Source organism: Hypoxylon fragiforme (genome assembly GCF_022984875.1).
Source record: "Hypoxylon fragiforme strain CBS 206.31 chromosome Unknown GGS25scaffold_8, whole genome shotgun sequence".
NCBI classification, from domain to species: Eukaryota; Fungi; Ascomycota; class Sordariomycetes; order Xylariales; family Hypoxylaceae; genus Hypoxylon; species Hypoxylon fragiforme.
The window spans coordinates 699,224-724,594 of NW_026054763.1; the positions used below are offsets into that span (position 1 = coordinate 699,224).

Consider the following 25,371-nt stretch of genomic DNA (forward strand, 5'->3'; position numbering starts at 1 on the left):
GAATAAATCCAATACTATCACGACTCCGATTCGACTACTCGGCCTCTTAAAACCCCCCAACCTACATACCACCACAATGATGCGGACCACGCTCGTCCCATCAATAGCGCTAAAAGCTCTCTGCCGCCACTCCCGGGCGACGACGACGACAACAACGACAACAACACGGGGGTTCTCGGCATCTCGTCGCCTCAGCGCCAGCAACCAGATCTTTGATCCGTAAGTCAAGGTGATTTTAGTCCCCCCTTTCCCTTTCCCTTCCCCTTCCCCTTCCTTCTAGCCGAAACCATTACCTACCCGCCTGCCTGCCTGTCCGACTAACAACCCCCCCCTCCATAGCATCCGCGACGCCCCAACCTTCCAAACCCACCACCTCCTCGCGCTCTCCTCGCGCACCCCCTTCATCACGCTCTGGACCACATCCTGGTGCCCCGCCTGCCGCACCATCGCGCCCCTCCTGCAGACCGTCGTCTCGTCGGGCGTAGGCGAGGCGGAGGGGGGCGTCGCGTACGCCGTCGTCGAGCTCGACGCGCCGGACGTCGTCGCCGAGGGCCTGGGCTTGCGGTACGGGATCACGGCGGTGCCGACGCTGGTTGCGTTTGGCGGTGCTGGGGCTGGAGGGGGGGGGGCGCCGAGGGCGGAGACGAAGGTGGTGGATGCGAGGGTGCTGGGGGATAGGAGGGTTTTGGAGGAGTGGGTTAGGAGTGAGGCAAGGCTAGGGGGAGGGGGAGGAGGTGGTGGGGGAGGGGGGGGTTTGTTGGGGGGGTTGTTTGGGTTGTGGAAGTAAGTGGAGAGGGGAGATGTTGGCTTAGGGTTGCCTATGGTCGGCAGCGCGGTGTCTTGTTGATATTGCGGTGGTAGCGGGTCTGAGTGCAGCTTCTTGCTACTTGGTTGCTCTTTGCCTTGACCATGAGTGGTGGCGTGGTTAGATTTATCACATGCTCGGTTCAGTGCACCTAAGTACCTACCCAACCTAAGTAGACTAAGGATTCTACCACAGGCGTGGAATCTAGGTATAGATGAGAATGTGGTACAAGCATCACAGTAATGTCTATATACTAGGTACCTACCCAGGTACGTGCATATACAACCTCTGCTTTCGCAAGGAAAGAAATATATATATAAAGATCCCACACAACCTCGGAGCCCTCACTCACCAACCCCCGCCCCTCCCCTTCCTTCCACCTACGCCACGTAAAACACCTCCTCAACCTCTCTCCACCACGGCGGGTTCCCAGCCTCGCTGCTCGTAGCACCGGGGACCATACTCTTTCCGCAACATCGACACCCTTAGCACGCATCCCAAACGTAGGTATTTCACAAACTTTTGGAAAAGCGAGGGGCAGGGGAAACTCACCTCCTGAAACCCATCCGTCATGGCCCACCACTCCCTGACCTTCGGGTTCGCGCGCATCTTCTCCATGTCCCCCGCGTAGTCGGCGCCCACGTGCTTGAACGACGCGAACAGGATGCCGGTGCCCGGGTCGTGGTATATGCTGTCTGCTGCGCCGTTTAAAATCGTGTAACCCATAACCATATCTAGGTACCTATACATATATACTAAAGAGGGGGGGGAGAGGCAACCTACAATCCCGAATATTGCACTCCTTAATCTGCCGCAACACGTCCGGCCACACGGCGGCGTGGTACTCCTTGTACTTGTCGACGAACTCAGGCTTCAGCTTGACGATCTGCGCGATGCGCCGGCCCGTCTCCTGCCCCGGCTTTGTTTCCGGGCCACGCGACGTTGCTGCTGCGGTGGTATCGGCCATGATGCTGGATTATTGCTACTGTATCTTATTATGTTTTATTATGTTTTGTTTTGTGCCCTTTAAGTCGTACGTGATACAATTATCAACACTTTGTATCGATATTGAAGTATCACCTGCGTATGTGACCTAGGTAGATACTAATATTCGTGCAACACGAGAGTTCGGTAGAAGTCTATGACGAGCCCGTACGGGATACACGGGATGGGGCATGTACATAGCGCATGTACCCAATTTTGGCCTCGGTATTCGGTCTATCTTGCGGACAACTACATGTCTGCACCATATAAATGGCCTTGCAGGGTAATGAATAGCAAATATCACAACCATAAGATCCAATAAAGATAGTTTATATGTTTTCCCGTCGCGTCCAGTGGACAAAAATTACCAAATCTCTCTATAATTCATGTGGTAAGAACAATTCTGAAATTAGAGAACTCCCTCTCCCTTCTTCGGCCACTACCATATTTAACGGAGGTTTCTACACGACCTGATTTGACGTTGGCCACCTTGAGTCCTTCTTATTTTGTATTCCAAACTCCGTCCATGCAACGATATAGCCCACTCCCTCTGTATGCCGGTGTCCATTTCCCTCTTGTAGCCACCGGCCCCAACATATTATAGTACAGCCAGGACGTCTTGGTCCGTACCCTTCATCTGTTATGTAGACCCTTATTAACCGTTGGTATCCTCTTTCTTTTCTTTTTATAGCCCTCCTGAGAACTGCCACACTCGTGTCTTATTAAATTCTGGTGAATCATGTTAAATAATATGGGGTACGTTGTTATCGACGGAAGGAAGCCGGCCTCCTCGACATCTTAGGCCGTAGACAGTGCTTACGCATAGAACGCTTCAACGAAGTAGATAAAGCCGAATGCAAGAAACGCAACGGCGCCTCCGACCGTGACTAGTCAGACGCACAAGCCAACCGTTAGCTATCATTCATATAAGGGGGCCACTCTCGCAACTCTCAGAATCTGACCTAACTTACCAACTTTCAAGCTCACTTTGCCCGCAATAGCTTTGCCACCAATGACAGCTACGCTCGTGCAGCATGCATGGCCGAGCATGGCACCTAGTGTTACCCACCAGTAGTCTTGGCCAGCGGCCATAGCAATCGTCGCAATCTGGCTACGATCTCCCCATTCGCCAAAGAAGGTCATCACAAATGTCTGCACCCAAACGGGGCTGAGGAGGAGCGAGAAGAGATTCGAGAGACCAGTGCCGAACCCACCCAGAAGGCTACGTCGAGGTGATGGGCTTCTGCCCGGCGAGGTCGAGGGGCTTCTAGGCGGAGTCGGGAAACGAGACTGGGATCTTGACTTCCGGTTATGGCCAAGTCCCATTTCGAGGGCGTACGGTGACAAGGAGGAGCGCCGTCGGCCTTGCTTTAGCGCTTGGTGTTCCTTCTCTTGCATTTCCATCTCGACCTCCTGCATCTCCGCTGAAACACCCTCATTCGGGTCCATGGCCATGCCTTCCCGCAGCATCTTGGCACCGAAAACAAAAAATAATCCTGCGGCTAGGAATGCCGTAACTCTCTTGGGGATCAAGGCTGGTACAGTGTGCCCTAGCACAGCAGACAAAACGGTCATGACCACGAGAGCACCAAAAGCAGCCGAGAAGACTACCATACGGTCGTGCTTCATAGCCATGAGCGCCGCAACGAGGAACGTCTTGTCACCCACTTCAGAAAAGAGTATCATGGTGAGGGAGAGGACAAAAGAGTGGAGGGGTCGAATAATTCCATCGTTTCCGTCGTCATTTTGCTCCCACGTTTTTGGGGTTGACTTTGGAGGCTTAGATACATCGAGATGGTCTTTGTGAGCTGAATTGGGAAGCGGATTCGGGTCGTCGCGCAACTTATCAGGTAAATCGGCGGGCTTCTATATAGCAAGTTGGATTAGCATATGCCACAACGATAATAAGTACTTGGTGCTCCTACCTCAAGCCCAGCAATATCCTCAGGCGTCTGGTGCAAGTCCCCTTTGCCCTTTTCCTTCTTGTTGGGCTTTTCCACCGTGATTTTCTCTTGTTCGCTGTGAGGCAAGGGAGGCTTTTCCTTAGGAGTCTCGGGTATATTCTCGACCTTCTCCCCTGTGACTCCCTCTTTGGCTTTTTTGGCCTTATCCTTCTGGCTCACTCCACCCTCTGTGCCCGTGGTACCTTGCTTTGGGGGCAGTCGATTGGGGTCATCCATAACACCGTCATTGCTCTCGGGGATCTCCTTGCCATCAATGACTATAGGTTCCGCTGGCTTTTCTTTGGTGGTAGAAAGGGGGTTGGATTCTGGGACCTCGTTGGTATCGGTCTTCTTGCGTCCCTTGTCGAGAGTCACAAATGGACCCTCGTGTGGCATTCCATCTTTACCATCCACGGGGGCATCCTTGGTACCGACCTCGTATTTCTTCGAGGGTGTAAGGGTTGAGTCGAGAGGAGCCTGAGGGGATGCACCATCCACACCTGCTGCATGAGCATCTTTGGCGGGCCTGGAGTCAAGCGCAGAGGTGACAAGGGCGAGGGATGGTAAAACTAGTAGAAATAGCGGAACTCGTCGCTGACGGAGTTTCATGATGGGCAAAATGCTAAACTAGAAGTCGTAATTGAAAGATTGAAACGCGCAGAAAGCCGAATCGAGATGGAAAAACGCGAATTTTGGTAGAGCAATGAATGGAATGGGAGTAGTGGGTGTTATTTCTTCTCCCTTAGAAAAGCTACGGTTAACTCAGAACAGATAGAACAGAGCAAGAAGGGCAATTGGAAGGGCGATGAAAGGGCGATGAAAGGGCGCTAGAAGAGAAGATGATGTGAATGATATGAATGATTGAATGATAGGACTACTCCACCAAGATGAATGCAGCTATGGTTAACTAAGTTGTACAGAAGTGACATACATAAGTGAGAAGGATAATAACGCCAGAATGCAAAGAAGAAGGTTGAAGGTGGTCCGTAATCCGTGATCTATGATCTGTGGTCCGCGATCTGTGGTCAAAAGGGGGCAAGACAGGTTTAAGTTAGTCACCCTAGGTACATAACTAGTTAGTTATGTAGATGTTTAGAAAGTACAGTAGTCTACAGTACGGAGTCTACGGTACTACATATGTAATGTACTGTACTATGCTTGTTTGTGCTAGCCAAGTACAAAAAAGATCAAAAATGCCAGGGTGCCATGGTTATGGGTTATCCACTATCCACCTGCATCAACTGCAACCAACCGGTACCTATGCTCAATTGGTAACTCGAATTGGGACAGGGGAAAGAGTGGAGTGTAGTTATGTACATTGTATTGTACATACATAGTAACAGGTGGATTCAATTAGATGTGGCGTGTTGGTCCGTGCATGTTAGTGCACCGCCCTTCAAGCCTCGAACCGTGTAATCAAAATAGTTACCCTAACCCTGAAAATTAACGTTCAACAACAACAACATTCATCGCACTTCATTTCATTTCAATTCATTTCATCACTTGTAAACAAAACCCACGTCATTCTGATCTCTGGTCAAAGATGCGTCGTCCAGCTACTCGACGGACCGCTTCCGTTGAGCCTACTAGTGAAATCGTCACAAGACAAACGCGACGTAGCGCTAGACGTCCCGAGGCCTCTATAGAACCCACATCTAAGCCCGAGACTCAGTTCCCCCAGCGTGGCACACGTCGCTCACGTCGTAGGAGTCTTGAGAGCGTTGCTACAAATGACTTCACCAAAGACTCCCCAGAAAATGCGAGCCCCGGCCCAGAAGACAGAGGTATATCATTTTCAATGCTTCTTTTTCACCAGTTCTCAGCTAATCATCACGCAGGCTTAAGTCCAGTAGTTGAGCCCCCACTGTCTCACCCTAGTCCAATCTCTGAAAGCGAAGATGGACATGCATTACCAGAGATAGATCCCGCTAGAATCCAGGACCTGCTTGACTTTGACATACCAAAGTTGATGCGTTGGTCCGGTAAGATGTATGACATCTTATCGTCGATTGGCGATGACCAGCTAGCCACGATTGATCAGTCGGGATTCCCTAGCACTGCAAAAGCTTACAATGCAGCTCGGCGTGCTTTGACTGAAGATAACGCTCTTTTCATCACGCCTATCAGCTTACCTGAAGACTACGATCCTGAAGTGCAAGCCAAGATTCAAGTAGCGACTTGCTCCGGAAATCTCATCACACTCCTTGCATCCATGGTCGAGATAATGTCTGGGGGGAAGGGCCCACCTTCATTCTTCGAACAATTAGACGGTGTCTTCCCGGCTTCCTTCATTGCGGAAACCCAGACAGACAGGGAAGATATTGATACGAGACTGGAACTAGCATTCTATATTCGGTGTCGACACTTCATGGAAGCACTGGAAGCGGATTATTCTGCCAAGCCATTGATGCTAGCTTCTAAGATATTCGGCCGCAAATCCGCCCATCAAGCAAAAAACCCACGGGAGGTTCTCCAAAACGGACCACTCAAGCGCCTGGCTGGCATCAATGTCGAAAACGATGTCTCCTACACCACCTTTCAAGCTGTGATGCAGAAGCTTGTTTCAAAGCTTTCCTCCAACGATAGAGTTGAGGTACTATCATCCTTAGATCAGAAATACTCTCTGGCTCAACTCTATGAGGATCTCAAGCCATGGGCTTTAGAGACGTATAGGCAGCTTGGTAAACCAAAAGATCAGCCTATCCACGAAACGCAGGAGACGGATGCTCGCGCAAATCGTGCGCAGTCAGAATCTCTATTTGTTAACACTAATAATGAGGAGGAAAGCGACTCAGACTCTGCATCAGATGCTGATGAAGAAGAATATATCCAACTCGCACCACAGGAAGCCAAGTATGTTCAGAGCCACATGTTTTTTTGTTTCCGAACAACACCATGCTAATGATTTGTAGTCAAAGTTTTATCGATAATCCCAACACCTTAGCAGCCGTGATACAGAGTGAGAAGACTATCGGGGGGCGTACAACGACAGGAGCATCCTCCAGCCAAACAGCTGCGAAAGGAAAGGAGAAGGCAATAGATACAATAAATGCAATCCGAAGCCTCGAGCCAGAATTAGTCCTGAGTGGTACAAGGAAACGCCAACGTCCCGATGAGTCTAGTGCCGATGAAGATGAGGACGACGACTTCGAAGTTCACGAGCAGCTACTCAATGATTTTAAGCAGACGCGCCGAGGGGGTTCGACAACTAAGAGGCCATTGCCAAAACGCCCCAGGTTCTCAAGGCAACAGCAAACTGGTAGTTCACAGCCGTCATCACCGCCAGTTGCTAGCAATCGGGAAACTATCGGTAGACAATCAGTAGGAAATTTGCCAGAGGATCCCAACTTGCAAGAACAGGATATATTGGTACTCAGTCAAGTAGCGCGGAGGAATAGACGGGCAAACCAAGCAAACAAGCAGCCGCAAATTCGCACACCGTGGTCCGCAGTCGATACTTCACGACTGGTAGACCTAATAGCCGATCCTGACCTGTGTTGTTCTTGGAGCAAGATGGAGAAAGCCAATGTATTTGAGGTTCGACGAAGTCAGCAGCAAATACGTGACAAGGCTCGCGGTCTCAAAGTTTGGTACCTGGAGGGTGATCGTATCTTGCCGGCGGGCTTCGATCAAGTCGCGCTAGGTCAAAAAGAGAAGGAGGCTGTCATTAGATGCGGCAAAAACCCCGGCCGATTAGAAGACGACCTAGATGAAGATGGGCACGTTATTAATAACGTATGGGATGGCTAAGATTATCGCAAGGAAAGGAAGATGGTTAATGTGAAGACTGGGTACATATAGTACTAAGTTGAATGCTTCTTAGCTACTTGGTACGTTCCCGGTTTACAATTGTGTAAGGACTCAGGAGCCTGGAGGCGTTTCGGAGAATAGATACCCACAAGTGCTTCAGTTTCAGATCCAAAATAAATATTGAGACTTTTATGATATCAAATTGAATGTATTCTTCGTGTCCGGCGTGTCTGGCGTGTCTCGACTCTCTCTCTCTCTCTCTCTCTCTGTACTTCGTGTTACCACCGTTGTAACCATTGTAACTGAACCTACTTAGTACTTGCAGAATAACTAACACTTCTAGGCTGTATGGATAAAGGCAGGTTGTGTGTACATTGATGTGCATGCGTTGCTATAGTATGTAGTGTTTACATCAAGTCTACAAGCTGCAAAGGGTTCATATCTGTGGTGCGGCACGGACTTAAACATAACATGTAGGAAATCCGAGGGCCACATCCTGCATATATCATGTACGTTCAGACATTATGTATACATGTAGGTATGTAGGGTATGTATAAGCTGAGGACATGTAATTGACGAATCCCACATGATCATATTTTCACAATTTCACAATTTCACAATTTTAATAGCCGCTGTAGCATGGATGCTCATGTATTTCACATGTGTACCGCTACATACATATACGCAGTAGTACCTAAAGTACGTATGGCTTTGATAGGCAAAAGTTTTATGTACCAAGGTTGGGCAGCTATCATGGATGTACCTAGCCAATGTAGCCATCAATGAACGCTCCAGATGTCCTTTTCTCTTCTCCAAAAATTCCGGCATGATGGACAAAATTTCTTTATCCAGTCACATCCATCGGTCTGAGTCACACTAGGTGTACATGGGCAAAGCGTACATATCATACTGGCAGGACCGGGTACGAGGTGGTTGAAGAATAATTGGGTACTTTTTGGGTACTTTGACTGTTTACACGTACCTACTAGATACTAACATATGCAAGCATTTATTAGGACGGGTCGGCTCTACAGTCTACTGCCTTCAGAGTTCTCGATAGTCAGGAATTAGGTAGAGACGAAAACCAGACAGGATGTATGTAGGTTCAACATATGTTATAGGCACCTAAGCATTACATATATGTATCGTCCTAGGTAGGTAGGGCAATCTAAACGATCATGCTTTCTCTACCTATGTACAAGCTACTGCAGTACTGCTATGATAGCAGTAGCTTGCCTTGGGCGTTACTTTATATACTTACGCTAGTACATCATTGCGCATTGGCTTCAATGGAGAAAAAAAATGGGAGAAAACATATGCCTAGCCCCGTCAAGATCGAGCTGATGCATTATACTAGTTGATGGGGTATTACATGTAGGGGAGTATAAGTAGACATCAAGCTGACCGCCGTGTAGCAATGAGCAAATTCCTATTAAAATTCCTATTATGAAGTATGGCAAAAGCGTAAATATTCATGGATGGTTAAGTAGGTTTATAAAGTATGTAATAGATGATTATCGTCATGGAACGGCATGCGTGCATCAATATGAATATAAATATTACATCCGAGATATCTTACAGGAAAGATTGGACCAGGCAGAATTTGAACTTAGCAGGGTACATGGGCGGGAAACAGATTTCATATCCGTATTAGCTTGGGAAACCCTGAACCAATCAAGGCTGGTAAACTCTAAAGAACAAGTACTCAGGTATATCTGAGAGGCAAAATAACAAATAAAAAAATTTCAGTTTGTGAATTGGGAAGGAGGGGTGCGTAGTCGAAAGAGGGAAGGACCTAAGGAGGGGCAACCGTACCCACAATCAAAATCTCCCTTAGCCACCGTCAGAAATAATTTATAAACCCAACCATTACACTCTCGCATCAATCTTCTGATTCTTCTTTTGAACCTCGTCTCGCACACCGTTAATCAGATAGCATTAACACCTGCTGATCGTAAGTCTTCTCCCTTCTCTTCCTTCCCTTCCTCATATTCCCATCTTCATCTTCATCACAACTTCCATCTTCACCTCCTTCTTCTTTGAACAATCACAATCATCTACCACAATTCTCAAACACCTTTGTACGCCGATTCCCATTTCCATTGCCCATTTTTCACACAACCCTCTCATCTTCCACAACATCCGTTTTCACATAACCTTCCCAACACTCTTCATCAATCCCTACAAAACCACTGCATCAGCGACAGCTTTTACATCGATGAAGCAATCAAGCTAACTATTAAACTTCTCAGTTATCACTCGGGTCCCTCAGTGCAACACAACAATACTTTAAGATAGTCACATATTTCTCCTGCCAAAATGGGGTATGTTGGAATCCGATCTCAGACTCATTGCGCGTACCCATCACTAACTTGTTTATAGTAAGGAAGACAAGACTCACATCAACGTCGTCGTCATCGGCCGTAAGTTATTTGATACTCCCTAGAGACAAGGCATTCGGAATTCTAACAAAAGAAACCAGATGTCGACAGTGGCAAGTCCACCACTACCGGCCACTTGATCTACCAATGCGGTGGTATCGACAAGCGAACTATCGAGAAGTTCGAGAAGGTTAGTTCAAATCCATAATCATATTCATCTACTTTTTTCCTCTTGTTTTTCTACTATTTTTTCACATATACTGTATTCATCACGCTACGGAATTATTGAGACATGTGTTTTCTCGATTTCTCGACGATTTTTCGTTCTTGGGATCTGCGTGTGCCCCTCTTCTTACTTTTTTGTTCATGTCTCACCCTCCCCCCACCGAGGGGCACAAAATTTTCCCTACCCCGCTCTGACGTCCTGCACAATAACTCTTTTTTGGTGCACGAGCAACCAACCCTACACATGCCAAGCCAACCAATCGATTTGGTAAAAGAACCATGCTAACCGACCCATTCAACAACAGGAAGCTGCTGAACTCGGCAAGGGTTCCTTCAAGTATGCCTGGGTTTTGGACAAGCTGAAGGCCGAGCGTGAGCGTGGTATCACCATTGATATCGCTCTATGGAAGTTCGAAACCCCCAAGTACTATGTCACTGTCATCGGTAAGTTTGTTGGCAATTCCCTATCATTGGTCGTTTCAAATTGCTAACAATGTTCTTTCTCCAGATGCTCCTGGACATCGTGACTTCATCAAGAACATGATTACGGGTACCTCGCAGGCCGACTGCGCTGTCCTCATCATTGCTGCCGGTACCGGTGAGTTCGAGGCTGGTATCTCCAAGGATGGCCAGACCCGTGAGCACGCTCTGCTCGCCTACACCCTCGGTGTTAAGCAGCTCATCGTTGCCATCAACAAGATGGACACTGCCAAGTGGGCTGAGGAGCGTTACAACGAAATCATCAAGGAGACCTCCAACTTCATCAAGAAGGTCGGTTACAACCCCAAGACCGTCGCTTTCGTCCCCATCTCCGGCTTCAACGGTGACAACATGCTTGCCCCCTCCACCAACTGCCCCTGGTACAAGGGTTGGGAGAAGGAAGGCAAGGGTGGTAAGGTCACTGGCAAGACTCTTCTAGAGGCCATTGACGCTATCGTCCCCCCTCAGCGACCCACAGACAAGCCCCTCCGTCTTCCCCTCCAGGATGTTTACAAGATCGGTGGTATTGGAACTGTGCCCGTCGGCCGTATCGAGACTGGTGTCCTCAAGCCCGGTATGGTCGTCACATTCGCCCCCGCTGGTGTCACGACTGAAGTCAAGTCCGTCGAGATGCACCACGAGCAGCTTACTGAGGGTCTCCCCGGTGACAACGTTGGTTTCAACGTCAAGAACGTCTCCGTTAAGGAAATCCGACGAGGAAACGTCGCCGGTGACTCCAAGAACGACCCCCCGTACGGTGTCGATGACTTCACTGCCCAGGTCATCGTTCTTAACCACCCTGGCCAAGTCGGTGCTGGATACGCACCTGTCCTTGATTGCCACACCGCCCACATTGCTTGCAAGTTCGCCGAGCTCCTAGAGAAGATCGACCGACGAACGGGTAAGTCTGTTGAGAACAGCCCCAAGTTCATCAAGTCTGGTGATGCCGCCATCGTCAAGATGATTCCCTCCAAGCCCATGTGCGTGGAGGCTTTCACTGACTACCCCCCTCTGGGACGATTCGCCGTCCGTGACATGCGTCAAACCGTCGCTGTCGGTGTCATCAAGGCCACCACTAAGAACACCACCAAGGGCGGCAAGGTCACCAAGTCTGCTGCCAAGGCTACTGGCAAGAAATAAGCTTGCTAGTCATAATAAGACTACAGCCGCTGGGAGTAATACTCTGTCGGCTCGTCTAATTGCCTTTGAGCTTTTACGACACGCCCATGCCTCGATGAATCTCTTTTTTCATGACATTTCCACGACACGATCTGTTCTCCCGGACGTTTGACTTCGGAGTGCAAACATGAGAGGAAGGGTTATGGGCATTTCTGCGACAAAGCTTTCTCATATTGTGCTTGTAGTAAAATAGAGTCATAATAGACCGTGAACAAAGTCTTTCTGTTACTTATGCTTCCAACGTGATAAATTTCGTCCAGTGATGTGTCTGCTTTGACGGTTTCGTAGCTTTAGACTGCTCCCATCTTCCATTGCCTGAACTACTTTTCTGATCTAGTCTGACCTAGTGCATTTACTCCATCACAAGTTCTGAGTGGGATAGAAAGTTGACAGCCCTGAAGGTGTTCTGATCACACCCACACTCATAGGCAGTGTGCCTACTAAAGCCCCACCTTTTCCAATTGACGCGCCTATTGATTAACTAGTGGTAGGTATGTATGTACATGAAAGTTAAGGCATAGTTAGAGGTTTTAAAAAAGCGGCAGTAATGTACAACACTTTACAATAAATGTGTTGAGGGTCATTCAATACTTGCTACCATGTACTTTACCTACTATGTACGTACCTACCTACTGACCTAGATTATATTAGTACTCACTTACTTACATTATACATAGGCATGATATAATATGCACGTACGTATGTATGTATGTATGTTTTATATGTAGGTACTAGGTATTGAGACTGGTGTTCTGCACATATGTATGTAGTGGGAGTAGGTAGTAGATTCTTTGGTGTCGTGATAGTACGTACGTACGTACCTAGGTAGGTAGGAGGGATTTTACGTGTTTATTGACTAAGCGTTTGTGGGTGCCATTGGGTGGTGCATGTGGGCGATGTATGTACATGTATGTAGGTATGTAAAAGGTTGAGATGAGACAAGGCAAGACAAGACAAGGCAAGGCAAGGCAAGGCAAGGCAAGGCATGATAAAAAAATAAAAGGTAGTAATGATGGTAAATGCTCAAGGTGGGGAGGAATTGGGGGAGTTTGTTCATCTTATGTACTTATGTAGGTAGTTAACTATGTCTTTTTGGTTAAGAGTCCTGATGCATTCGGTATGCACCTACAGTAAGATAAGATACCTAACCTTAGGTAGGAAAGATAGAAGTGTAGATTGTGTATGTAAATATACCTAGGTTAGGTCTGCTATGCCCCTCGATCATACATAAGTGCTAATCTACCTTCATACCTACCTACCTACCTACCTACCTGCTTAGGGTACCTAATAAGCAGTGTCTTAATGTTACAATGAACCCATGCTAAGGCTCTCATCCACTACCCATTCCCTCTCTTTAGGATCAGGTATGTATAGTTACCTTCTACCACTCTCCCCCCTCCTGCCTTTCAGGATCTAAAAGTCCATCAGACCCTCTCCAGAATATCGCCTGACCAAAGCGTCTCCGCGCCCGCAAACTTGCGGCAGAGCGCCAAGAAATCATCATGGAGCTTGGAGTTCTCCTGCGGGGGCATGCGCTTGATCAGCGATATGCCCTCGGTGTTAGCCGCGGTGGGCTCGAGGCTGATCTCGGTGCGGTTGCCACCGCCGCGGCGGGCGTCGACGGAGGTGTAGGTGAGGGTGAAGCCGTGGTAGGGCATGGAGACGGCCTTGCGGAGCTCGAGGCCGACGAAGGTGTAGTCGGTGCTGACGAGCTCGTCGGGGTCGAGGGGCGTCTCGGGCTGGGGCTGAAAGGGGCTGGGGGGGTAGTCGCTGAAGAAGCGGCGGGGGATGGGGAATTTCTGGCGCGGCGGCATCTCGAACTTGTTCTTCGGGACGTCGAAGACGGCGTTGTCCAGGAACTGGGAGACGGGCTCCCAGGCGGTGAACCCGGCGGGCTCGCCCCTGAGCATCCCGTACTCCTCCTGCGTGAAGCGCACGTCGACGGAGGAAGCGGGGAGCATCACGTCGGTGATGTGTGTCTGCCGGATGGCGCGCACGCTCTCGACGCCCTTGACCTCGTCGTTTACTACCAGGAGGCGAAGCTCGATGATCGGTCCCTTGGGTGTGTTGACTGTCACGGCCTTGGGCTCGTAACCCTTCAACCTCTTTTGCTTGATCGCTTTTATATTCTTCTTAACTCTTACCCCTTCGGTACCCCTTAATCTATATTTAGAGACTTTCTTCGTCTGCTGATTCAGGGCAGGGTCGAGGTAAGGAGTGGGCCAGAACCGGATGACGATGGTGAATTTGTTTTGCACAAGTACATTGTCGGTTTTTTGGTTCTCTACATCAAATTTGGCGAGGTGAAAGGGGTGTGGTGTTATGGTGGAGAACACACGAGGGTGGTTTATAGCTAGGAGTTCAGGGGGGGGAGGAGGTGAGACGGTTGAGGTTTGTGAGTGTAGAATGGAGCCAAAATGTGCCACTGTTGACCATTTGAGGGACTTGGGCCAGTCCACGGGAAACTCAGAGGCGTCTGTCGCTGATAAAAGCTCCTTGACGTTGTCGGCTTCGAGTGCTAAGGACTGTTGTGGCTCAACCGGTAATTCGAGCCTCTCCAGCTGGTCTTCTACTTCTTTTCGGCCGTCAAATGAGGTTAATGGAACGACGTAACGAGCCCACTGGCCCACCCTATGGTTCCATGCCAACTTTTCCCGGCTTGTAGTATCCCTCACGAACCTACCGCCGGCATTTTTATCAAAGCCAGCTATACGGAATGAGGTAGTTGTTGCTGGCGGTGTGTTCAAAGCTGTCCACAATAGACGGAAGATAACTTCTTTCATATCTTCTTGGCGGTTATGTGACTTAGAATCCCGTTTCTTCGCCTCGATCCATGTAATGTGGAGCTACCAGAATTATGTCAGCGGGGAATCAGGACACCCCCTTTCTCTCCAAGGGATAAGGGGAAAGAGAAAAAAAAAGGGGGGGTGTGGTTATTGACTAACCCGGCTCTGCGGTTCATTTTGTCTAACGTGTGCGTTTGTAATGCGCCCGACCTCCTCTATCAGTTCTCCACTGATGAAATTGGGCGAAATAAGGCCTAATTGAATGACTTTGGAGACGGTCCGCTTCAGCGTGTCATTTAGATCTTTTAACAGGACTCCAACCTTCGTTTTTGTTGTTACTAGTCGTAGCGACTTGGAATTACGGATAGCTTCGATCTTCTCGCCTGGTTCTAGCCATACCCTGCCCATGACGGACACCCACCGTTGGCTACCGCCTAATGAAGGGTCAGCATGAATCATTCATTTCATGGGGATAGAGCGCAATGGAAGAACGTACGCATCAAAAGGAGGAACTCGAAATTTCCAAGCTTAATTACGGTTTCTCCAAGTCCGGATTCAAATTCTGCAATTGACAGACCCCAACACTGGCGCATGACTTTAACAACTAGTCTCTCCTTGAGTGTAGCTGTGTCGTTTATGTAGCCACGCAAGTCAGGGTCGTCCTTTAACTTGCTTGACTGATTGCCCAGTGGTATCCAGGGTGATATGTTTCTAATCCAGCTGTAGTTTTTGAGATATGCGTCTCCCGTTTTAACCGCCAAGGGGTTCAGTTCACGAATCAAACGTTGATGAGTGAGGTAGTCTTCGAGCTGGGGAACCAGAAAACCCTCCATCAACGAGGACTGCAGCGAGCGGAATTCCTTTTCGGACAATGTAGTCTCTGTCTTTGGCTTTAGGTCATCAATGTTCGCACGAACTTCTTCGTGTTCGGGGCGTGTCCGCTGATGGTCAAGTATGGCTTGGATATCAACGGGGCTATCGTCTCGATGTTCTTCTTCAACGGAGTCATCACGTCCGAGCGCGCGACTCCTGTTCTGATAAGTACCGCCATCTTTCATGACAATGACAGAGGCGGGCTTTCCTAGCATATCCGATTGGAGTGACTCGGTAGATTCTGTGAGAATGCGATTGCGAGAAATGCGCTTCTTTCCTACCCATTTCCTCTTCGCGCGAGGGCCCCAACCTTGGATCTCCTTCTCTGAAGGGGTAGGGAAATCATCATGGTATGGGAATCTGACAACGTTTCTGTTAACTGGTTCATCATCAGGCAAGGGCCCACTCGACTCGCTGGAGGAGTATCGCAGACTTGATCGCGGGAGCCTTAAGATGGGATTGCATCTCTGAATGGACCGAGGAGTGCGCTGGGAGAGGAGGCGCAATTGGCATCTGAGACAGACAGCGCCGGCGGATACACCGGGAGAAATCATGAAGAAGTGCAGAGCGTTGCTCTATACTCTTGTCTTTGATTTACTCTTTTGATTTATATCGTATTTCAAATTTTTGCATTGAAAAAAAAAAAAAGTTCGTCGCCACTTTTTCTTTTCCTTCTGAAAAAAGAAAAAAAAATCAATTAAAAAAAATCATCCTTCCTAATCGGGCAATAAGCTTCGCTTTAAATGGGAGTCTCGATAAGCCTGCCGGTTATCGATAAGACCAACCTAGTCCTCTACGCGTTTGGCTGTTGGTTCCAACGCGATCATTCTTATTCAACTTGTCCCGCACTTGCGCTCCGTATGTATTGCGCATTGCCCACTGCCTAGTACACTTACACTTATACATACACTGTACATCTCATCACCGAATATATGATCATGCGGGTGTGATGGTTGTTATTCTAGAGATATTCTGCCAAAGGAAACTAAGTCGACCATATTACCAACACCTGTAAAGGCAAGAGTCGACAATGCCGCCCGCGACCCAATCTCAGAGACGGCGCAGAACGGTTAATCAAGAGGATTCCGATGCCTCCGATGACGACCATGATGGCGATGTTGAGATGGATCGAGCAGCAGACGGTACAGGAGATCAATTAGTCAAGAAACTTGTGCGATACGCCCTCGCATGTGAATATGCGAGAATACCTATCAGGAGAGACGGCATTAGAGACAAGGGTGGGTTCAAGCAATACGTCCTCCATGTTCGCACTTTTAACTGATCATGGTTAATTTAGTCCTCGGAAGCAATGCGAGATCCTTCAAGGCTGTCTTTGAGGGCGCTCAGGATAAGCTGCGAACCGTCTTCGGTATGGAGATGGAGGAGCTCCCCGTTAGGGAAAAGCGTACGCTGAAGGAGAAGCAGAGTAAGTGAAACGTGATTGCTATTGTCTTGTACCAGTCATACCATAGTTTCTGTGTTGTTTCCTGCTGACAAGGTAATTTACAGAGGCGAATGCCAGAAAGGCAGCTTCCCAAGGTTCCACGTCCTCCCGCCAGTACATCCTAGTATCTGTCCTGCCGCGCCAATACAAATCCCAGGTCATCGTCGCCCCATCACGTATACCTAGCACTGCCGAAGAAGCAGCATACGTCGGATTTTATACCATGGTCATCTCATTGATTGTGCTTAACGGAGGAGAACTGAGCGACAACAAGCTGAGACGATACCTGACCCGTCTGAATGCGAGTCAGAATCTACCAATGGACAAGACCGACAACGTGTTGCAGAAGATTGTGAGACAGGGATATGTTGATAAAGTGGTGGAGAGAAGCGAGGGGGACGAGGACACGGTGACCTGGTGTATCGGCACCCGAGGAAGAATCGAGGTTCCGCCGGAGAGCATCGCCGCTGTTGTCGCCGAAGTCTGGGGCGAGCTGCCGGATGATTTCAACAAGAAAATCGAACGGAGTTTGGGAATACAGGATTTCCTCCGGCTGGAAGTCGGCGATGACCTCCCCGATGTTGAGGAGGAGGAGGAATGAGGATAAATCAAATTATTACTATGCTCAATCCAAAGTGTTCATTTTTAGCTTCCCAATAACGCCGATGTCCATGCAATTTCCACTTGAACTGATCTCACGTAAAATTCCCCCCATCTTGATCAGCCCGAGGATTATTTAGAATAATTCAATGCGGCGGCTTCCTGTCAAGGCTCCAACTATTCAGTCATTCTTTGTATAGGCTCTTCGCCTTCTCGCGGGGGAGGAGGGCCAGAGGGCTGTATCATCTTGCGTAGAAGCTGAGCTCGGACTTTGGCGGCAGGTTCGTTCTGGGCAAGCGATATATAAGCTAGATGAGGAGGGTGGCCGACGATGCTCGAGTAGGTGTCGCGCGAAACGTTGGTTCTCCATTCCCACGAAGTCGTGTCCGGGTGACCGGTTCCGACGTACTTGGCCTGCAATCGCTCTAGCTCCTGCTGGGTGCGCAACTTGTCCGCCTACTTGTTTGTTAGTTTTATAGAGGTTTACTTGAGGTTAAGAGGGTGTTGAGTCAAGTAAAAAGGTTGACGAACCATGATTCTTGGATTGTGTAATGGGGTTTAACTGTGACTGTGTATGACTTTGCGTTGTTGTTAAGAGATTTGTTGCTTTTCCTTCGGCAACTTTTAGCTACAGTTAATGGAATGTACCTTGTAGTAAGGTGAGATTAAGCGGTAGAAACCTTACTATAAACGGTTAGTATACACCTGCTTGTGGGTCTACTAGTATCTTCAATGTTGTAGCTACCTAGTACTAGGTAGTAGGCTAGTACCTTTACCCCTGTAAGCTACATGTATGTACTTTTGTTCTGGGCGCGTTACGAACTTCGAGATCTGGTAACGGGGCGCGTAACGCAGTAAAATTCTGGCGCTCGGACCTGAAGTGTCCTGGTTACGAAGTATTATGTACGTGGTAGTTATAAACATGCAACTTTAATGAATGAGATACCTTAACTAAAACGATCTATGGATCTTCTTCATCAGACTATGTAGTGTACTTTTCATGCCACACCTCCTTAATATAAGATACACCAATCCTGACATCTTTTCTCATATGTACCTGTCTACATTCTAAATTAATTGGTATACATTTGTCACAATAACGAGACACACCGGGATTTATTTATATATACCATCCAGTTCCGTTCCTGTACAGGCTCAAATCCTACGGTTGCATGCCCAGCTACGCTATGTTAGAGCCATGGGATGAGGTCATCGCCCTTCAGAGGGAGCGACAGCTCTGCGCCGATGATGTGCAAAATGTCAAAACTTCTTGTATGAAGGACCACAACAAGAAGCATCCAATTGAGTGCCCAGATTGCTGGACTCGCCTGCTCAATCGAATAAGAGATCGATATCTCAACTCTGCTTCCAAGGAATGGTTTTCAGGCCGACGGCCGTTTCTTCTTGAGCTGGACACCATGTTCTCCGAGGCTTACAACCTCGAGGTCGACTTTAAGACCATAGAACAACGCATAATGGATGAGAAGAAGGAATGGTATCGAGACAAGGTGAAGAATCTAGGGCTTCAACACGCGACCAAATCTCCGTCCGAGGAACGGATTCTGCAACAGAAAATCAACGACCGGAGCATTCCCGTGGACCAGCTCGCTTCGGAATTGAGGGGGGCCTTTAGCGACGGTCCCGTTCAGAACGAAGAAGCATTCAACGGTTTTATAGAACGGTTAAAGCTTGCCAAAACACCCCAGGCAAGGCCAGAAGCTTACATTGATATGTTCTTTCAGCCAAGTCACGATACCACCAACGCTGCAAAATATAGCAAATACATCGAACTGGTCATGAATGGGTCACCGATTGCCGACGTTATGAGCTCCATAATCCGGGATCGACATTCGGCTGAGAGTAATCGAGATCAGCAACAAGCACTTCACAAGAAACTCGAGGAGCTGAAGCGAGCCAAAGCAGCTCATGAGCTCGATAAAGCGAGGAGGGACAAGGCCCGACAGGAAAAAGCTAGAGCCGCTGCTCTCTCCGCTAGTCAAGAGCATGCCCTTCCACCTTGCTCAGCCTGCTCCAAACCTCCAGATGCACAGGGTTTCATCATATGCCCTTTGTGTCAAATACTTGACGAGAATTACGGATTCCAAGTTGAGCCTGCCATATTCTGCTCTCAAGAATGTGAGGACGATGTCTACGTAAGTTGATCTTCTCCCTCATCTCAATATGTGTTTTGAATTCTTAACGGTGAATAGGACCAACACGTGATTGGAAAACACGAATGCGCGTCTGGCTGGAGATGCGTTGGTCTCCACGACGAGGACGTGGAGATGGAAGACGGGGGGAGCACTATCGTATTCTGTCGAGAGTGCATGGAGACACGGAGTAACCCATCTACGTTTTGCTCGTCTCGCTGCTTGAACGAGAACTTCCAACATCACCGCGACGAAGTCCATCTTCCCGAGCGTAAGCAGTCCCGACGCGAGGTGCACGACGAGACTAGTCTCGAATTCGATCCGGATGATAGGACGAAATATCGGGCTAGGAAGATTGAGGAACATCTAGTCACGTTTGACGACGCTATGACAGAGTGGCAGCGAAAGACGGGTGCTACGGTGAAGTGATATAAGTTGAATGATAATGATAGAGTACCTACATACAGTCTCCCTAGTAACCTACCTAACCTAGTATATAGGTAGGTATGTACATATATATATACTCTAGGCTAGATGGGTCGAATTCGATGGGCAAAAGGATGGAACAGGTCGATTCCGAAAAAAAGTCATATACCCCTTAATAGATGGTAAGTGTCTACCTACATACCTACCTAATAGCAGCAGCTCATATAGGTATCCGTCACGGTGTTACACAAATCTACCCAGCTACATGACCTAATAGGTGCATACATTTGATACATGCATTAATGCATATCTCCGCTTTTAATAAATCCGAGGTGACGTTTTTGATTTTGATTGACCACTAACAATATGGAAGGTGCAAGCTGAGGAGGGCGGACATAACTACCCATTGCTCGGCGCCGATTATGCATCTAGACCGAGCGGAGCAGTGATCGCTAGAACCAAAAAAAAAAAAAAAAAAAAAGAGTTCCTGGTACGTAACCAAGAAACTTGCCGCGACAATATCACCTTGTTGTATCATATCGGATCCGACCTTTTACAAATCCACAAGTCCCAAATTCACAAACTTTGCCCCTCTCTTTGAATTCTAGAAATTCCTCCTACTTGTACTTATTTTACTCAACCGACCCTACCTACGTCAGCGCATGAGATAGCATAGCGCATCCAACAATGTCTATCGTTTCGGGGCTGAAAGGGGATTTGCCTCAACAGGCACGGTCGCTGGTAAGCCTACTCTTTTTTCATTTTTATTATTTGCCTTGAGTTATGTACACATTTATAGGAGGAGAAAGAGAAAGAGGGGGAAAGCATTTGAACCATTGCGCAATTTATGGAGAGGGTTCATTATAGACAAGTTGTGGCTGACTCTTTTTTATGATATCAGTACCGACAGTTGTTGCGCCAGGGCGAGCAATTCCAAGCCTACAACTTCCGAGCATACGCGAAGCGACGGACGAGAGACGCCTTCCGCGACCATGCCGCCGTGCAGGACCCCAGAGAGATTCAGGGTCTGATACAAAAGGGGCTCAAGGAGCTGCAGATGATGAAGGTGCGGCACCCCAGCCAAAGTTCGACTTTCATAGGCGCAGTATGTCAGGCTAACGTGAGACTTTTTTTTCGTTGTTGTAGCGCCAAACAGTCATCAGCCAGTTCTACGGAATAGATAAATTGGTGGTTGAGGGTGGAATATCGGTATGTTGTTGCCTATATATAACATTTCTCATGCGCATGCGCCTGCGCCAACCCCTCCACGCCAAGAAAGGAAAAAGAAGTATTTTGGCTAACAATGTCTACCTGGAATAGGGCAAGCAGAGCGGCAAATCTGGTGAAGTCGTTCGACAGAAGGATACTGGGTAAGCGCATACTTTACCCCCTCCCCTCCCCGAACTAGTATGAATATTCTAGGTTAGGTAGATTAGTACTAACCATTACCTGTAGCTGGGACTGAAATCGCACCTCACCAACGGGGGGCCTTACATTGTGAGCCACGAAAGGCTCGCTCACCGTGGTATTCTCACTCACGCGTCGTCCTCGTATTTGTGAGAAGCGAAGCGCCTCGCACTGTTACTGCTACTACTGCTACTATACATACTTGTCCATTGTACATCAATCGCGCAGTTGTTGAAACTTTAAGGCTTATGGCAGGGTTTCTCCTCTCCCTTTATTGGAGGATTCCAACCATCTTCGGAAGTGCGGGGGAGCATTGGGCGTTGAAGTTGTGTGTTTGTGAGCACAGACATCTGTCCAGCTTGAAGGCGGGCGAGGTGATGGTGATGGATGTTGATGATAGATCGATAGACCGATCGATTTAAATCACGACAGTTTTTATGATACCTTGAGGCGAAACGATGTACAGGTCTAGGTCTAGGTCTAGGTCTGGGGTCTATAGTGCCTACATAGGTACCCTATGCTGCTTATTGCGAGCAGATACGTAGGGTGCTGCTTTTGAGATGGGCTGGTAGGCAGGCTAGGGTTATGTAGCTAAGTGAGACTATGATAATGTATACCAGACTCTCTTCTCCGGTCCATAATTGTCGTCTCTTATTTATTACCTAGTACTAGGTACCTAGTAGTTATCATGGAATCATGGATGTGTTCACTGTTGACAAGTTGGTACGTACCAGTTTTGATGTTACATAGGTATGTACCTACTAGGTACCTATGTATTCATATATTCGGTATTTCATGAATACCTTTTAAATGAATATCACATACTAGTACGAATTGTTGTCGCGCGCATGTCGACGCCTTTCTCAACTTTCGCGACGTATTATATCACGTATTGGATTGTACATAAATCCCCCCCAATTGCGCAGCTTTAACCATACTCTTCCACCAATAGGTATCGCAAGCGAACTCCTGTTTTGCGTCACACTTCTTTCTTGGAAATCTGTTTTAGATGCACCGGCTACCGGATCACCGGTCTTTATACTTGCTGCATACTTGATTTCAACCCATTGGCTCTTTAATCGTCTGCATACTCTTTTTAGGCCAACTAAATTATTTTGCGACCGGCGACTAGATGGCTCCAAATGTATGAACATCCCCAGTTCCCAGCCCTTTTTAAGCCATACTTGCCTCCTTGCCTGCCTGGCTGTTCTTATATCACAGTGAAGTTATAGTGAAGTGATACTAATAATAAATTCATCAATAGTTTCGACAGAATACTCAAACCCGACGTGGAAATCGAAGTGGATATGTAGAACATGACGACTTCGAAGGTACGCTCTATACAAACACAAACATAGATGCAGATGTAGATGCAGATACACAATTTCCAAATCTCCAAATCTATCGCAACATACAAAGTAGCCATATCTAGCACTAGCATGTCTAATCCTCTCTTATTAGGTTTACCCGTTAGACAATGGCGCCAGGAATGGGTGAACGTTGCGCCGCCACCGACCGAGAACACAACTCAAAAGAACGACGTATGGGCAATCGAACTACCTCATGGCATGCCCAAGGATTCACATCTACTACCCACACATACCCAAGAGCTTCTGAGAGCAGCTCGCTCTGGAAGACTGTACAAACGACCGCCGCCTACTGAGGAGGAAGAGGGCGATGCAGATACCGCCCTCGCCGAGAAGCCAGATAAGAAAGAGGATGACCCAAGCACTAGGGGCTTCCAAATTAGAACCTGGAAGCAGGTCCCCCGCAATGCCGAAGGACCTACTATTTCACATCTGGCGAAGAGGAGAAAGGGAATAAAAACACTATCCTCGAGTCTCCCTTCAGGTTTATCATCCAGCCCTACCGTAGTAAGAGCCACCGTCCGTCGCGTTGATGCAGCCGGAAATCCCTATACACAAGAGATCACATTGAACGAGGGTCAGCATGTGGATGGAGATATCATATCTACTACGGTAGTACCCGCGCCAAATACCAACACGAATGGGGATACACCCGCTGCACAAACACCCGTGCGAAGACGTCCGCCGCCACCAAAGAGGAAGCCTAGGGGCCCTGGTCGAGGTCGAAGAAAGAAGGTACTTGTGCAAGTAAATCCGCGACCCGAAGCACCAAATCCAGGTGCCGGTGTTGCTATCAATGCTACTCAACCAAGTGGCCCACAAACCAATGTAAGTAGGCTGTAACCAGCCGTTCCCCTCCTCTTTTTAAACCCTTATGTAGGTATTAACTTTTTCTAGGACATCAAACGGGAAGATCAGTCTGAAATCAAGAATCAAGATAGTGAAATGGCTGACGACGATGATGGAGACGATGGAGACGACGGAGACGACGATGGCGAAGAGGGCGAGGAAGGGGACGAAGAGGATAGCGAGATGCCGGATGGTGAGAGCGGAGCGGGACCTCTTGCTGATAACGAGACCAAACCCGATCCTATGCCGGAAGTTCCACCGACCGTCCTCCAGACCGAGTCCGCCGACACACCACCGATTGAGGTCCCAGTCGCAGTCGCACCACTACCCGTGAAGCAACCTTCGCCCCCATTCGATGCTGCCTTGGCCGCTACTCAAAGCCATATACCACATCTCCCGTCCCATTTCGAAGGAAGTCCTCTGAAGAATGTTGTAGCGATTGCGTCGCCGACTGGTCCATTGCCATTGCCAAATCCTATACTTGACGACGTTCTTAACGACGGAAACTCTTTAGATTCTATTACTACAACCGAAACCAAGCTACCAGAAGCGCCCCTGGAGCCAATCCCAGCATCGACTGAACTTGTTAAATTGCCATCTCCTGTCAATGGCCCTATCACTACTGCTCCTGCTGCTCCTGCTGCTCCTACCGCTGTTGCTCCCGCCCCTGCTAGTCCTATTATTACTATCCCTATTCCCTCGGCTCCTACCACGACAATGCTTAATGAGGACATCGAGATGCTGGATGCCTCTCACCAAGTACACGAGGAAGCAACGGCAGGCCAAGAGATACAGCAATCTAATGTCACGGAGTTAGTTTCGCTACCGGCCCTAGATCCTATCCCAACCGAAGATGTTCTTACGGCAGTCCAGTCGCCGCCGCGTACGATGGTGCTGGAAGCTGTTGTCACTGACCAGCCAATTGAAGAGGCTGTTCATAGCACGGTTGTGAGCATGTCTACGGATCAAGAGCCACAGGAGCCACAAGGTCCTGAAGTGCCCGTGGTAGCTGTCGAGGCTGATGTAGCTGTTACTGTTGATGCTGATACGGCCCCGGCCCCGGCCCCGGCCCCGGCCCCGGCTTCGGATTCGGCTCCAGCTCTGGACCCTATTCCCGCTCCGGAAAAGCTCGATACTGTAGTGGATTTGGCCGCAGTAATAGGGGGAGTAGAAGATACTGAGCCCGAGCCCGAGAGCCCTGACTTATTTAGCGGTCTAGAGGCCGCCCTGAACCAACAAGGCAGCCCAAAAGATGGACAGAGTCTTCCGGGTGCAGAAGCCAACAACATTCCTAGCGTAGAGTAAAGTAATCATGATATCATCAACCATAAGGGATTCCAAGTTCAGTTAGAACTATTACCAGGAACCCATCCATTCATATTCACAACTTCAAACAAAACAGAAAGCAATCCTTGGGGAAGACGATATTTAGGAGGCCATGGAAGGAATCAGGAATACAATTACACAAAATGAGTTGGTACGAGAACCATTCTTCTTGAAGTATCTAAAGGACTTGGTGTCGATGGAATGGGATGGATGGATGGAATTTTGTTATTTTCCCCGGGTTATTGATACCTAGCCCTGGAGGTTTTACCCTTTTACCGTTTTACTTTTTTTTTTTTTTTTTTTTTTTTTACTTATGCTAGGTTTAGGCACTTAGGCTTAGGTAAAGAAAGAAAGAAAGAAAGATATTGGTTACAGATATTTCGGTAGACTATCTAT

The 25,371-nt window shown here is 48.3% G+C and overlaps 11 protein-coding genes across 11 annotated transcripts; 7 read left to right on the forward strand and 4 right to left on the reverse strand.

Moving 5' to 3' along the window:
• Positions 1-76: 76 nt before the first annotated feature.
• On the forward strand, positions 77-929 carry GGS25DRAFT_524416 (uncharacterized protein; the record flags this gene model as incomplete). Its single annotated transcript, XM_049264606.1, has 3 exons — positions 77-219; positions 340-704; positions 862-929. The coding sequence occupies 3 exons, from the start codon at positions 77-79 to the stop codon at positions 927-929; spliced, it is 576 nt and encodes a 191-aa protein (XP_049113708.1).
• On the reverse strand, positions 750-2,159 carry GGS25DRAFT_502580 (rhamnose mutarotase). Its single transcript, XM_049262018.1, has 3 exons — positions 1,589-2,159; positions 1,358-1,500; positions 750-1,269 (listed from the first exon to the last, which is right to left on the reverse strand). The coding sequence occupies exons 1-3, from the start codon at positions 1,770-1,772 to the stop codon at positions 1,186-1,188; spliced, it is 411 nt and encodes a 136-aa protein (XP_049113709.1). The 5' UTR covers positions 1,773-2,159; the 3' UTR covers positions 750-1,185.
• Positions 2,115-4,787, reverse strand: GGS25DRAFT_502582 (UPF0016-domain-containing protein). The gene is made up of 4 exons (XM_049262019.1): positions 4,664-4,787; positions 3,715-4,473; positions 2,761-3,655; positions 2,115-2,676 (listed from the first exon to the last, which is right to left on the reverse strand). The coding sequence occupies exons 2-4, from the start codon at positions 4,339-4,341 to the stop codon at positions 2,606-2,608; spliced, it is 1,593 nt and encodes a 530-aa protein (XP_049113710.1). The 5' UTR covers positions 4,342-4,473; positions 4,664-4,787; the 3' UTR covers positions 2,115-2,605.
• A 358-nt stretch (positions 4,788-5,145) lies between these two features.
• Positions 5,146-8,017, forward strand: GGS25DRAFT_502587 (uncharacterized protein). Its single transcript, XM_049262020.1, has 3 exons — positions 5,146-5,516; positions 5,571-6,585; positions 6,645-8,017. Exons 1-3 carry the CDS (start codon positions 5,276-5,278, stop codon positions 7,480-7,482), a joined length of 2,094 nt encoding a protein of 697 aa, XP_049113711.1. The 5' UTR covers positions 5,146-5,275; the 3' UTR covers positions 7,483-8,017.
• A 1,335-nt stretch (positions 8,018-9,352) lies between these two features.
• Positions 9,353-12,007, forward strand: GGS25DRAFT_404252 (translation elongation factor EF-1 alpha). The gene is made up of 6 exons (XM_049258452.1): positions 9,353-9,436; positions 9,735-9,806; positions 9,865-9,905; positions 9,965-10,053; positions 10,394-10,532; positions 10,597-12,007. The coding sequence occupies exons 2-6, from the start codon at positions 9,802-9,804 to the stop codon at positions 11,706-11,708; spliced, it is 1,386 nt and encodes a 461-aa protein (XP_049113712.1). The 5' UTR covers positions 9,353-9,436; positions 9,735-9,801; the 3' UTR covers positions 11,709-12,007.
• Positions 12,008-12,933: 926 nt separating this feature from the next.
• Positions 12,934-16,109, reverse strand: GGS25DRAFT_502595 (mitochondrial inner-membrane-bound regulator-domain-containing protein). The gene is made up of 3 exons (XM_049262021.1): positions 15,030-16,109; positions 14,693-14,967; positions 12,934-14,593 (listed from the first exon to the last, which is right to left on the reverse strand). The coding sequence occupies exons 1-3, from the start codon at positions 15,958-15,960 to the stop codon at positions 13,172-13,174; spliced, it is 2,628 nt and encodes an 875-aa protein (XP_049113713.1). The 5' UTR covers positions 15,961-16,109; the 3' UTR covers positions 12,934-13,171.
• Positions 16,110-16,181: 72 nt separating this feature from the next.
• Positions 16,182-18,049, forward strand: GGS25DRAFT_502598 (MAGE-domain-containing protein). Its single transcript, XM_049262022.1, has 4 exons — positions 16,182-16,644; positions 16,704-16,832; positions 16,916-17,905; positions 17,981-18,049. Exons 1-3 carry the CDS (start codon positions 16,437-16,439, stop codon positions 17,449-17,451), a joined length of 873 nt encoding a protein of 290 aa, XP_049113714.1. The 5' UTR covers positions 16,182-16,436; the 3' UTR covers positions 17,452-17,905; positions 17,981-18,049.
• On the reverse strand, positions 17,540-18,072 carry GGS25DRAFT_404485 (splicing factor 3B, subunit 5). The gene is made up of 2 exons (XM_049258453.1): positions 17,982-18,072; positions 17,540-17,906 (listed from the first exon to the last, which is right to left on the reverse strand). The coding sequence occupies exons 1-2, from the start codon at positions 17,982-17,984 to the stop codon at positions 17,628-17,630; spliced, it is 282 nt and encodes a 93-aa protein (XP_049113715.1). The 5' UTR covers positions 17,985-18,072; the 3' UTR covers positions 17,540-17,627.
• A 319-nt stretch (positions 18,073-18,391) lies between these two features.
• GGS25DRAFT_404548 (uncharacterized protein) lies at positions 18,392-20,364 on the forward strand. Its single transcript, XM_049258454.1, has 2 exons — positions 18,392-19,603; positions 19,661-20,364. Exons 1-2 carry the CDS (start codon positions 18,623-18,625, stop codon positions 20,027-20,029), a joined length of 1,350 nt encoding a protein of 449 aa, XP_049113716.1. The 5' UTR covers positions 18,392-18,622; the 3' UTR covers positions 20,030-20,364.
• Positions 20,365-20,713: 349 nt separating this feature from the next.
• GGS25DRAFT_524425 (complex 1 protein-domain-containing protein) lies at positions 20,714-21,491 on the forward strand (the record flags this gene model as incomplete). Its single annotated transcript, XM_049264607.1, has 4 exons — positions 20,714-20,767; positions 20,928-21,131; positions 21,347-21,396; positions 21,482-21,491. The coding sequence occupies 4 exons, from the start codon at positions 20,714-20,716 to the stop codon at positions 21,489-21,491; spliced, it is 318 nt and encodes a 105-aa protein (XP_049113717.1).
• Positions 21,492-22,297: 806 nt separating this feature from the next.
• GGS25DRAFT_502604 (uncharacterized protein) lies at positions 22,298-25,281 on the forward strand. The gene is made up of 4 exons (XM_049262023.1): positions 22,298-22,577; positions 22,698-22,764; positions 22,895-23,628; positions 23,698-25,281. The coding sequence occupies exons 1-4, from the start codon at positions 22,566-22,568 to the stop codon at positions 24,952-24,954; spliced, it is 2,070 nt and encodes a 689-aa protein (XP_049113718.1). The 5' UTR covers positions 22,298-22,565; the 3' UTR covers positions 24,955-25,281.
• The last annotated feature ends 90 nt before the right edge of the window (positions 25,282-25,371 follow it).